Source organism: Meles meles, chromosome 11 (genome assembly GCF_922984935.1).
Source record: "Meles meles chromosome 11, mMelMel3.1 paternal haplotype, whole genome shotgun sequence".
Classification (NCBI taxonomy): Eukaryota; Metazoa; Chordata; class Mammalia; order Carnivora; family Mustelidae; genus Meles; species Meles meles.
The window spans coordinates 33,966,601-33,978,990 of NC_060076.1; the positions used below are offsets into that span (position 1 = coordinate 33,966,601).

General features: G+C 47.6%; 1 protein-coding gene across 7 annotated transcripts in view; it reads right to left on the reverse strand.

Annotated features, from left to right (window-relative positions):
• Nucleotides 1-355: 355 nt before the first annotated feature.
• The window catches only part of CCDC180 (coiled-coil domain containing 180), a 65,995-nt gene continuing 53,960 nt past the window's right edge, over nt 356-12,390 (reverse strand). For 3 of the 7 annotated variants that reach the window (XM_046022675.1, XM_046022673.1, XM_046022672.1), the window contains 8 exons: nt 9,698-9,764; nt 8,807-8,948; nt 5,301-5,461; nt 4,634-4,771; nt 4,019-4,130; nt 2,280-2,385; nt 1,377-1,512; nt 356-973 (listed from right to left, as the gene is read on the reverse strand). In XM_046022675.1, coding sequence (XP_045878631.1) covers nt 842-973; nt 1,377-1,512; nt 2,280-2,385; nt 4,019-4,130; nt 4,634-4,771; nt 5,301-5,461; nt 8,807-8,948; nt 9,698-9,764 — 994 coding nt within the window. In that variant the 3' untranslated portion in view covers nt 356-841. The other 4 variants (XM_046022676.1, XM_046022677.1, XR_006820781.1 and 1 more) reach the window with 4 other exon arrangements.

Here is a 12,390-nt window from a genome sequence, read left to right on the forward strand (position 1 = left end):
TATGCTGAAGTTCTATGCTGGTTGTGTGCCTTTAAGTAGGTTGTCTCCACCTTCTGGATTTGCGTTTCCACACCTGTGAAGCAGGGGCAAAAGCCTCCCCTCATCAAGTTATTAAAAGAGGTTAAACATGGGAAAATCCAAACTGATGCATAGTCCAAACACAAACCAGGTAAAAGAAACAGGAATTGACAAGCCGAGGAAGGAATGTAGGCAGCCTGTCCATCCACCACAGAGAGCTACTGGCCAATGAGACTTGGCATGATTAGGCCACCTAATCCAGGGAGATAAAATCAACAAGGAAGATGGCACCATGTAGGCTTCTAGAGAGAAGGATCATCTGAGTCTCATAAGATTAAAGAGGCCCCAGGAAAATTAAGAAGGCCTGGAAGGTTTTCCTCAAAATGCTCTAATATGGTCAGGCAAATTGCCAGACAGATACCCAGTCAAGACTGGATTAACTTTTTGTTGGTTGTATGGTTGCAATAATTTTACACTGTGAAATGTAAAATGTATTCATGCTCATACATTTTAATTATTGCGTTTTCCAAGCTGAAGTGCCAAGCATGCCTATTGGAATTACGTCCTCTGACGGGCTGGTCTTTCTTTTAAATGGCCCACCCCTGTGACCCACCATCCCTGCGAACCACGTGGAACTCCCCTTTCCCCTCCGTCCTCCTCCTTGGAAGTGACCTCCACAAGGACAGAGACCACACCATGTCCTGGTCACTGATGGAGCTACAGAACTGGGTATAGAGCAGGGATGGATGGATGGACGGATGGATAGACAGAGAGAGAAGGAGTCCAGTAAAAATGAGCCTTTATGTAGGGTGGGTTGAGAGTATCACAAATACAGGCCCTGGATGGTAAGCACGGAGCGCTTCCAGCATTCCTTCCAGCTCTGAGCCTCCTTCACCTGCAACATGATGTCCTCCTGGATCTTCTTCAACTCCTTTTCAAATAGTGCTAGATATTTCTAGGAGCAAAGCAGCAGGAGGAGGCCAGATGAGGAGGGACTTCTGGACGGCCGCCCACTGCTCCCGTGGCCTCTGGGCCTCTGACTACTCTGTCCCCTCGCTCTCACTCAACCGTTCCTCCAGAAAGTCCTCCTTCACCCCCTCAGCACCGGGGCTCAAGCCATCAGACCCATGCTGTCTCTGGGACTGGACACGACCTGCAGATCTCAGCCTCGGGCTTGAGAACATTAACCGTCTGGAGTGTTGACACCGTGCTCTGGGGCACCCTGACGTGGGTCATCTGCTCCATGGGCCAAACCTCAGGAAACCCTGTGACAGGAAGCTCCCTTCTTCCCAAGGCAGCCGAAGAGCTGCCCTGCGCTCCCTGGGGCCCGCCTGGCCCTACCTGGCCTCTCTGCTCACCAGGTAGACGGCATCTCGGGCTTCCACAGCTGCCAGGTGACCCAGGGTTGTTTTGGTGGTGGTGATGCATGGTGTTTTCCGGAGGAGAATATTATTTTGGATGGTGACTTCGGTGGGTTTGATTCCTGGCCACTTCCTGCAAATAAACACGCACAGTGAAGTCGGACACACTTGTCCTCATCATTGCTCGCAGCACGCCCTCCAATCCTGGTGGAAGAGCCTAGCAGACCTTTTTTTTTTTTTTCTTTTTTAACACCATGTCTGAAATATCTTCATTAAAAGGAAAACCCTACTGAGAATTTAACATTAAGCTTCTTCAAGTTCTTTCTCGTACTTTCACACTATTTAAATCCATGTGCATGGACGGTCTTGGGTTCTGCGCAGGGCGGGAGGAACACCATACCGCTGGTTGGCTCCCTTTACCAGGCCTGTTTCCTCAGCAGGGGGTCGGCCAGGTGGCAGGCACCCATTCCTGGCCCATTTTTCCTACTGGGCTGGGCAAATCACTGCCTTCTTCCAGAGCCACATTCTTGGAGCCCAGGGAATAAGCACTTTGACAACTCCCATGCAGGGGTTCATGGTGCCACCAGTGCCTCGAGAATGTGCCCCATACTAGGATGGGCCTCCCTTTCTTTGCAGGCCCCGCTTTGTGTGTCCTTAGCAGGGAAACTAATAGCTGTTGAGCTTTTGCTATGTGCCAGAAGCATTCTAAGAAAGATCCCATCGAACTTTCTCTTTAGAATACCATGGAAGGTGGGCTGCCATGCCCATTTCTCAGGAGAGGAAACGGAGGCTTAGAACATAACGCCTTTCCAAGGCTTCCAGGCTCCTAACCATCCTACTGCCCCGTGCTCCAGCAAACACAGCCCTGGGTGAGTATTCCTCAATGCTCTTGGCTCTTACCTGCTCCCACGTTCAATCAGGGGCTTCTCACTTTCTTCCTTCAGGGAAAGCCTAGCAAGTTTCCTCCGTATGAGGATTGATGTTTTCTGTTTGGGGGACTCCATCCCTGGCAGGCAAAAGACAGGTTATGACCATGGCCTCACACAGGCTGAGATCGAGGGGATTTCCCCCTGACCTTACGATTGGACGGATGAAGGTTTCCTCCCCTTCTTCCCACTTGGAGTCTCCAGGGGGTCACAGAGCCTGGTCCCACAGAGAAGCTGAGGGCACCAGATCTGTAGGCCTGGGATGGAGGGGGGCAGCCAGCAGCAGTGGGCAGGGGGCCTGGCTGAGTGATGGGAAGTATGGTTTAGGTGCCCTTCCCAGCTCCAAAGCCCAGGAAATGATGCTCTGACCCTCACACAGCTCCCACGAGCCTCCAGATAAGTTTTAGTTCATACTAGCACAAATGGGTTCTGAAGGAAGAACTACCCCTGGGGCAAAAATATTCAAAGTCGTCCCTCTGATGTCTGGCTCGCTGACCTGCCGTTTGATGTACTTTCCTGAGAGGGCCACACCAGTGGTACGAAAGCCAGCAGGCAGGGGCAGCCCCATCTCCCAGGGAGGGAGCCTGACTTACAGCAGGAAAGGCCTCCCTGGGGCTGATACAGGGCATCTCCCCAGCACCCCGGTTCCTTCCAAGGTACCAAGAGTGTCTTCCCTGCTGGCTGGTCTGTCCTCATCTCTAGTGCCTCTGCAGGCCCCGCTTCCCACACAGGGCTCACCCTGGATGGAGAGACCACCAGTATGGGAACGTGACCAGTGCCTTAACATGCATATATATGTCGACCCAAAAAGTCCACTTCTAGGAACCTAGAGCCCCAGAATAGAGATATAAGGATGCAGATGCTCCCTTCAGCACAAGCCCAGGAGTGAAAAACTGGAAATGGCCCAATGTTCAACAGCAAGGGACTAAGTAATAAATTAGGATACACAGTAAGAGAAAATGCTCAAGAAGATGACTGACTGGCTTGGCCAATGACCACTTGAGGTGAATTAAGTTATAAAAGAGCACATACCCTCTAATCTGCCCCACATAGACACACACGCTCAGGCCTGTGCTCAAAAGGAAAGGACTGGAGGACGGACAGCCAACAGAAAGGACACTTCTTTCTGGGTGGAAAGACTGTGTTCTTTACTTTACTTCCTTTGTAACTGATATCAAGTTCTTAATTTTACTATAAAAATGTATTGTCCTTGGAAAACAAGCTTTTTAAAATAAAAATAATTTAATTACTTGCTAAGTTAGCGATAGATGGATAACATTTAATATATGATTCACATCTTTATATATAGTAGCTTGCTAGGAATATCTGTCCAGTTTGTGGTTTGTCTTTCAATTTCTTGACATTTTTCTTTGTTTTTGTTTTGGCCACAGAAGAGTGCCGGCCGTTTCCTTAATGGCTTCTGGCTCTCCTCTCATACTTAGGAAAGCTGCCCCTACCCCAAGATTATGAAAATATTTACTATTAGGGTTTTATTTTTTTACATATACTCTTTGACCAATTTGGGAATTTGCTTTTTTAATTTAAACAACAACAACACTTTACTTTTAATGAAAACAAAAATCCATCAGTCTTCTCAGTGGAGAGTCTGTTTTCATTCTGGTGGAATGGGGGAAAAGCAGATGGCTCTGGCCCATCACCTTCCACCTCCTCAACCCCCTGGGGCCCAGGCACAAGGCCGGTGGCATGACTTACTTGCAACCCGGACATCATCGATGGTGACCACTTCATCCAACTGCAGCAGGAACTTCTCGGAGAAGGAGGCCAAGTTGGCTATGAAATGCCGGCCGTACCTCCTGGTCAATTCCTGAGGGAAACATGGGCAGCCTGATGTTGCAGGGAGAGAAGACTTCCTCCAAAGGCAGGCCAAGGGAGGACTTGGGGAGACGGCAGGTGAGACAAGACCAAAGCCATGTGTTGGCTATGTCCAAGGTAAGTGACATCTGGTCCTCAGCCAAGAGGCCTCTCCCAAGAGCTTTCTGGGCTTTAAGATAGGAAGTGATTCATTAGTGGCCAAGGGATGCCCACAAGCAATTCACTAAAGAGATATAAATAGACATGGATCTTCAAAAAAGAAGTTCTCATTAGTAATTTTATAGTTAACGAACTGAGAAATCAAGAGACACACTTGAGACCAGCCAATGATGACGAGCCAGCCCATAACACATGCTGACTTTCATGCCCGTCTTTGGCCAGGGTGCCAGCTAGGCTCAGCGCTGTCGCTGGACTGTCAGTTGGGGCGGGGGAGGGATCTCTCTGGGGCAGTGCAGCCCTCAGGACCCGGACCTGGGGGTTCATGGCACCACTGACCTCGAGCTTTTCCCTGGTTGTCATGATCATGGTGTCTAAATCATCCTGCCTTTTCTCTTCCACTTGACACAGAGACTCCATTTCTTGGAAATGTGCGGGATGTCCAAGATTTGGATGGAGCTTCTGGGCATTTTCATCCTTCAATCAAATAATCCAGAAATCGGTGGGGATTTTGACCTGGTCTCTAGGTCAAGACCAAAAGGTCACTGGCCCATGTCCTCTGCTAATAAAGGCCATGGCCAGAATGATGTGTGCTCCAACTCGGGTGTGTGAAGGGGCATGGAGGGGCAGAGGAGAGGCAGAGAAGGCCAGATGGGGGTGTGGCTGGAGCTGACACTGAGAGCTAGGGAATGGGAGAGCTGAGCAGCTGCCTCAGCACAACCAGGGCCTTAGTCCAATAAAATTGATGGCATCCATGTCCCATGCCTCTAAGGACCAGATAGCCCATCACTGTTGATGTCAATGACCACACTCCCACAGAAACAGCAAACCCACCCAGTAAATTAAAAAAAAAAAAAAAAAGTTTATTCTCCAACGTCCTATGCCCTTCCCCTCAGAGCCTATCTGTCAACCCCAGCCTGGCCAGTTCTGCCTATGCCCTGCCTCCATTTCTGAGCTCTCAGGGCCCTTGGTCCTAGAGAGGAAGGGCTGAGCTGGGGGCCCCCACCTTCCCTTTCTCCAGCTTCTCCTGATAATTCCGGAACTGTCCCCGGATCTCTTCGGCAGAGACACAGAATCTTTTCCAGTGGTCTTCCTTGAAGTTCTCCATCACCAGCCAGCACACCTGGGGTAGCAGCTCCTCAAATCTCCTCATCTGGGCCCGTAATTCTGTAAGAATTGGAGGTGGAGGGATCAAGGGAGGGGACAGGAAAAGGCAGGTGCTGAAGTGGTCACTCTCACAAAATCCCAAAGCAATGTCCCAAGAGAAAGACCAGGTCTACAATGTAGACCTCATCAGAAGGGGTGGGGGGGGGCGGGGCCAGAGCAGTATGGAAAATACTGGATTAAGCAAGTTCAAAGGACTTCTCTTCACTACTCGGCAGGACTTCCCAGCTCATGAAAAGTGCAGCCACTCTTGAACAGTCTTTTTCATCCATTATCCCTTCAAAGACAGCCTTGACTCCAGTCGCCTTCCATCCCTCCGGACCCCTAAGTAGCTCTATGTTAGATCTACCTTCTCATTCAATATCCCTTTGCCTCTCTCCCAGACTGTCATCTCTTTGTTTTTCTGCTTTGTATTTTGGATGTTTTCTTTGATAGTAAAGCCATTCATAATTTTAAAACTTCATCTATTTATTTCTTCAATTTAGAAGTTCTATGTGGTTCTCTTTTCTATCTACTTGGTCATTTTAATGGCTTCTCACTCCTTACTCATTAATTAATTAATTCTAATAAATTCTAATAATTAATTCTAATTAATTCTAATAAATACATGATTTTATATTCTGGTCTGATATGTTCAATAGCCAGAGTCTTTACTGATCTCATTCTGTGACTCACACTTAAGGGGCCCCTTTCTCATGGGTGTCTGTGTGTGTGTGTGTGTGTGTGCGCGCACGTGCGTGCATGCGCGTGTGTGTTGTTTGTTTTCTTACTGTGAGTTTTTATTCTGGACATTTGATTTGTGAGAATCCTTAGAGGTCTTAACTGAAGGCGGGTTTTTTCTAGAAAGGATCTGTAGTGTCTCCACCAGTTAAGCATCTGGGCACCACTAACACAAGCCCGTTCTGAGCTATATTGTCAGATGGAAGTCTTTTGGATGATCCACAAAAACAAAGTCAAATTCAAGCACAAAAGCTGTTTTATAGTTATGGATTTTTTTTTTTAAGATTTTATTTATTTGCCAGACAGAGAGAGCACAAGCAGGGGTGAGGGGCAGAGGAAGAAGCAGACTCTCTGTTGAGCAGGAGCCCAACACGGGACTTGATCCCCAAACCCTGGGACCACAACCTGAGGCAGAGGCAGCCACCTAACCAACTGAGCCACCCAGGCATCCCAATAGCTATGGATTCTTATTGGAGTTTTCCTTCTGCTTTACCCAGTAGCAGAGTTTCTAATAAGACTGTTTCCTTCTAGTCACTGGTGGTGGTAGTGGTGCGGAAATGGGGAGGGGGGCTTGGTTTCTGTCTCATTTGCCCTACTCTTCAGCTGGAGACCTTTGGGGTCCCAGTTTTCTGTGGCTAGTGTCCTTCCAGACTTTCTCCCTTGGGTGGTCTGGGGCTTTGTCTCTTCTTCCCAAGGCCCTGGAGACCCATGAAAATAAAGGTGCAAGTTCACCTGGGATTCAGCAAAGGCCTTCAGGCAATGTGTTACTATTCAATTTCTCTCTTGGAGTTCCTATTGTCACCCAATTTAGGGGCCTTGTGTATTTCTTACTTTATCGCTAGCTCACCAAGACATTTAAAATACTTTATCACAGGGTGTCTGGGTGGCTCAGTTGGTTAAGCAGCTTCCTTCAGCTCAGGTCATGTTCCTAGAGTCCCAGGATTGAGTCCCACATCGGGCTCCCTGCTCAGCAGGGAATCAGCTTCTCCAGCTGACCTCTCTCATGTTCTCTATCTCTCTCTCTCAAACAAATAAATAATCTTAAAAAAACACTTTATCACAAAAATATTATATCCAATACTTTTAAATGTTTTCAGTGGGGACATTGGTCAGGATACTGGACTCCCATGCTTTAGGAAATGGAAGTCGCCATTTAATGGGAACTGTGACTCCTGCAGAGAAGGACATAATCTGCAGCATTTCCCAAACCCATTTGACCAGAACCTTTTGTTTGAGGACGGTCGTAGAGGCTGGGATCCTGGAGTTCATGTGGGGAAATTCTGAGCTAGAGAAACAGTTTGAGGTCCAGTCGCTCTACTGTAACAGCAGCGCGCCCCACACGGCTCATTTCTCCTGGATGTGGCGGGTCTCTGCGGCAGTGAGTGTTGTCCTAATCTCCGGCTGTACAGGTAAGGAAACTGAGGCTCACAGAATTGAGGTGACTTAATCAAGGTCATAAGGCGGGGAGATGACAGTGCTGAGTGTTGATCCTAGGTCTGGGTGTCCCCTTATCCTGTTCCTCTTCTACCAATAAGCATGCTTGTGAGGGGCCCTCAGGTTTCCTGCCTTAGGAGCAGGAATAATTAGGGCTTACAAGAGCATACAACAGACATGGCTATGGACAAAGCTGCGGAGGAACGCAGAGAGATGACAAAGGTGGGCACTGGGTGTCTATTCACAGCTTCTTTCAAGTCATTAAAATAAACGTGAACAGACGATGTGTTCTAGCTGCCTGTTTTTGTGTCCCTGCTCTCCAGGAGGCTGTGTCTGTTGGGGTCATCAGAGCTCAGCACAGGCCAGGCATACAGTAGGCACTTAAACAAACAACCATGGAAAGTTTGCTTCAAATGGTCAAATACAGAGTTACCGCGGGGCCCAGCTGTTCCACTCCTTGTTATACACATCCAAGAGCGATGAAAACATACGTCCACACGAAATGCGTGTGTGAATGCATGTGGCAGCATTATTGACAGTGGCCAAAGGTGGAAACCACCAGATGAATGGATAAACGAACCATGGTACGTGCACACAGCGGAATAAGAATTGGTCATAAAGAGGAATGAAATAGTGCCACTTGCTACAGCATGAATGAACCTTGAAAACATTACGCAAAATGAAAGAAGCCAGTCACAAAAGACCACACGGTACATGGTTCCATTCATATGCAAGCCTGGATTAGGAAAATCTATAGAGGGAGAAAGCTGCTGAGCAGTGCTGAGGGCTGGGGCAGGCACAGAGGGACAGAGGTTCTGAAACTGGCAGTGGTGATGGTTGTCTGACTCCGTGAGTCTCCTAAAATCCACTGGCTTGTACTCTACATGGGCGAATGGGATGGCATGTGAGTATCTCAGTAAAGCTCTCAAAGTCATCTGTGCAATCAACAAAGCAGTCTTAGTGATGTCCATCACCAGATTTCTCAAGAAATGTGATTTTTTTTCAGCATTGCTGTTCCTCCCAGTTCAATCCGATCAACACTTTGACCTCCCACTTAGAGGATGGCCTCCCATGCCTCCCCCGGTGACCTCCAGGTCAGGCAGGCTTCCTCCGGACTCTGAGGCCCAGGCTCCCCTCAGTCAGTGGCACATGCCACGCCCCTGACCCGCCCACCTGCCTGCCACCCGCACCCACCTATGAGGCAGGAGTTATGGTACTCGTCTGTCTGCATGTGGTACTCCAGGATCTTCTTGCAGATGTTCTCGGTGCACTGGTCAAAGTTTTCATACATGCAGTCAGGCCTGGTGATGGAACGCTTCTCTCTGCGGTAGAACTCCTGCGGGAGAGGCTGACCGTCACCACGGGGCTCCAGAGCATCACCACGCTCCTACGTCCTCCACGCCAACTGCCCTTTTCACCACCGTCATTATCGTAGATGCAAGGCACACAGGATCGAATGGCAAAACTCTATTTGTCCTTCAAGACCCAAACGGAATCTTATTTCAATGACCAGGTCAAGAGCTTTCTATGATGCTTTCTCTGAAGTGCCAAGCTGGGTACGAGGCCGAGCACCACCAATATGGAAGACTCAGAGCCCCTGTTCTGAAGGATTTGCAGCCCAGTGGGAGGCTGACAGGAACATGCAAAGACGCCCGCATGTGGGGTGTGCTGGAACTGGGCACGGGGTAGCTCCCATTGGACGTCCCCCCAGGGTGCCTGCTCCAGCAGCCCCACCCGTCTCCCTGTGGGGCCATCATGCCTGTCGCCCATGTGAGGGACACTGGCCTCCCAGGGACAGAGACAGGGCTTGCTGTTCTTGGCTCACTCAGTATCTGACACACAGTGTCTGGGAAATGTCTGGTGGCTCAATAAATAGATAAATGAATGAATGAGGTTTAATTTTTAGGAAAACATGATAGGAGGAGACATGAAGGTGGGTAGCTGTGGGTGTGGGAGCTGGAATCCCTTTCCTCAATTTCACCCACAAGGCCATTATCAGCAGAACAAAAGAGGCAGAGGCAGCTGCGATGTGTGGCCCACAGCCGGTCAAGGGACAGGCCGAGGCCTGTGGGTAACGGCCCTCACCTCTACCACGTTCAACAGATGCTCATTGCTCTCCCAGAGAAGGGTCAGGATAATCCCTTTAAAATCCCTGTAACACACAAAAGACAGATCCCTGAGGGGCCTTTTCTAATCACACCAAATGGTGTGGACAAAACCAAATGGACAAAACATTCTGAGTGCAGAGTGGCCCAGCCAAAATTGGACACTTCATGTGATGCCCAGGTGTGCTCTCACCTGATATTTCCATTTGTCTAGTTTAAATCCCTGTCCTGTGTGACAAGGTGGGTTTGGCCCCTTCCAAGAGTCTGTTCTCTTTTGGCCTCATTGATCCTTGTAGCTACTTGTTCCTGCCCCAGGACCTTTGTACATACCGATTCCCCTCCCCACCCCGAGAACACTGCCAACTTTCCTGTTGGTCACATTTGCTACTGCTCTTACTCAGATCCCAGCTTGGTGGCAATTCCTGACCATCCTATTCCTAGGCTCTCAAAGTGGTCCTCAGCCCTACAACACTCTCTACAGGGGGATTTGGGACTGACTTGTGTGACTAGCTGATTAACCTCTCTTTCTCAGAAAAACGGTAAAGTCCACCTGGACACAATTTTTCACAATTTCTGTTAAGTAACATAGTGACAGTTGAACACACATGTTGTTGGCCAATTTCTAAAATATATGCATATAGGTCACTTGATGTTTCATTTGGAAAATTTGCTCATCATAATTAAAGAAAATTAGAAATAGACTGAAAAGCAAAGGGAAAAATGAAGGCCAACATTTTATGGTATTTCCTTCTGCTGTTTTTAAAATCAGTTTGGAATTAGGTTCATGTATATTTTACATTCTGTTCACTTGTTAAGTGTTCCCCCACATTAAGATATCTTTTTAAATGGCTGTGTAACACTACCGAGTATGGAAGCACCGTGGTTTGCAATCTCCTATTTTTAGAATGTTAAGTTTCCCCATTTTTAACCAGGATGAAAAGTATTGCGTGGTGTATCTGTGTGAGTTCTCTCTTCTCAACAGTTTCCTTGGGAGATGGTTTCCTTGGGATGGTTTCCTTGGGAGAAACACCTTTTGGTGCACAAAAGTCATAATTTTATGGCCTTTACTACCTTCCCAAACTGCTTTCTGGAAAGATGTTTTGCAGGCCGTGACAAAAACTCTCTTTTTGGCAAAACGTGATACAGAATCCTTTGTATTTTTTCACCATCCCTTCCCAAACAGTCTGCTGTATGATTCATGCCACTGGCATGATTTGACTAAGGATAATGTGGAACCTCACTGGCTTCTCTGGGAAACTTCACGTATCCCCAGACTGGCCCATCTAAGCCCTCTGCCTTCGCCTCACCTTTGTTCCTTGACTTCCTCCTCTCGCCACCTCCATCTCCCCTTCAGTTTCCTGGTACACTTTGACATGCCCCCTGCAAAGCCCAGCTCTGTCCACCCTGAAGAACATTTCCCTTCCCATTCTCACCCTCAGCTCCCACAATCCCTGAACTCTAGGTTTCCCATCCCTCTCAGGGCTCTCAGAGAACCAGAGAACCCTAAAAACAAATATCTGAGATGGAAAAGGAAAAAGGGCTAATTGGAAATAGGTTGAGTGTTTTAGCCACTCACATGCACCCCAGAATTTGAGAACTCTTACTGAGTAGACCTATTTTCATGACAATACAACTATTCATGGGAATTCAGTAAGAATCCATCTTCCTTATAATGGGACATACTTGGAAGCACTGATATATAACCAAGGCTTTGGCTAGAATATCGTATGGAGAAGGACACATAGAATCAGATATGACCAGACAATCATAAGGAACTAGGGTCAATTTTATGGAGCCAATGGTTTTTACGAAGCCCTCTTGGGAAAAGCAGCCTGTACCTGGCATACAGGGTTCCCAGCTGACAGGTGAGGAAGGAAGACCCCTTCCTAGCAAGCCGAGGAACCTAGAATACTGTGGGGCCTCAAGAAGAGAGGGTTTCACTTAAATCTAGAGGGATTGCAGGTAAACTCTGGCCTGGCTTCTTAGCCCCAAGAGGCTTTTGCAAGTCTACTCTGAAACTCTTTATGAAGAGATCTGTGTGGTCAGTTACCATGCTTGCTGCACCTACATGAAGAATCAGGCCAAACCTAAAGAAATCAGGCGTGTTTTGTAGACAAGCATCAGAAAGAGGGGCAATAAGAGATCAATGAGGTAGAAACAAGGGATACAGTAGAACGTATCAATGAAACTAGAAGCTGGTTTTTTGAAAGAATCAATAAGATCGATAAACCATTGGCCACACTAATCCAAAAGAAAAGAGAGAAAGCCCAAATTAATAAAATTATGAATGAAAAGGGAGAGATTACAACTAACACCAAGGAAATAGAAACAATCATCAGAAATTATTACCAACAGTTATATGCCAATAAGCTAAGCAACCTAGATGAAATGGATGCATTCCTGGAAAACTACAAACTCCCAAAATTGAACCAGGAAGAAACTGACAACCTGAATAGACCGATATCTAGTAACGAGATTGAAGCAGTGATCAAAAACCTCCCAAAAAACAAGAGCCCAGGACCTGACGGATTCCCTGGGGAATTCTACCAAACTTTCAAAGAAGAAATAACACCAATTCTCCTGAAGCTGTTCCAAAAAATTGAAGCAGAAGGAAAACTTCCAGACTCTTTTTATGAAGCCAGCATTACCCTGATCCCCAAACCAGGCAAAGAC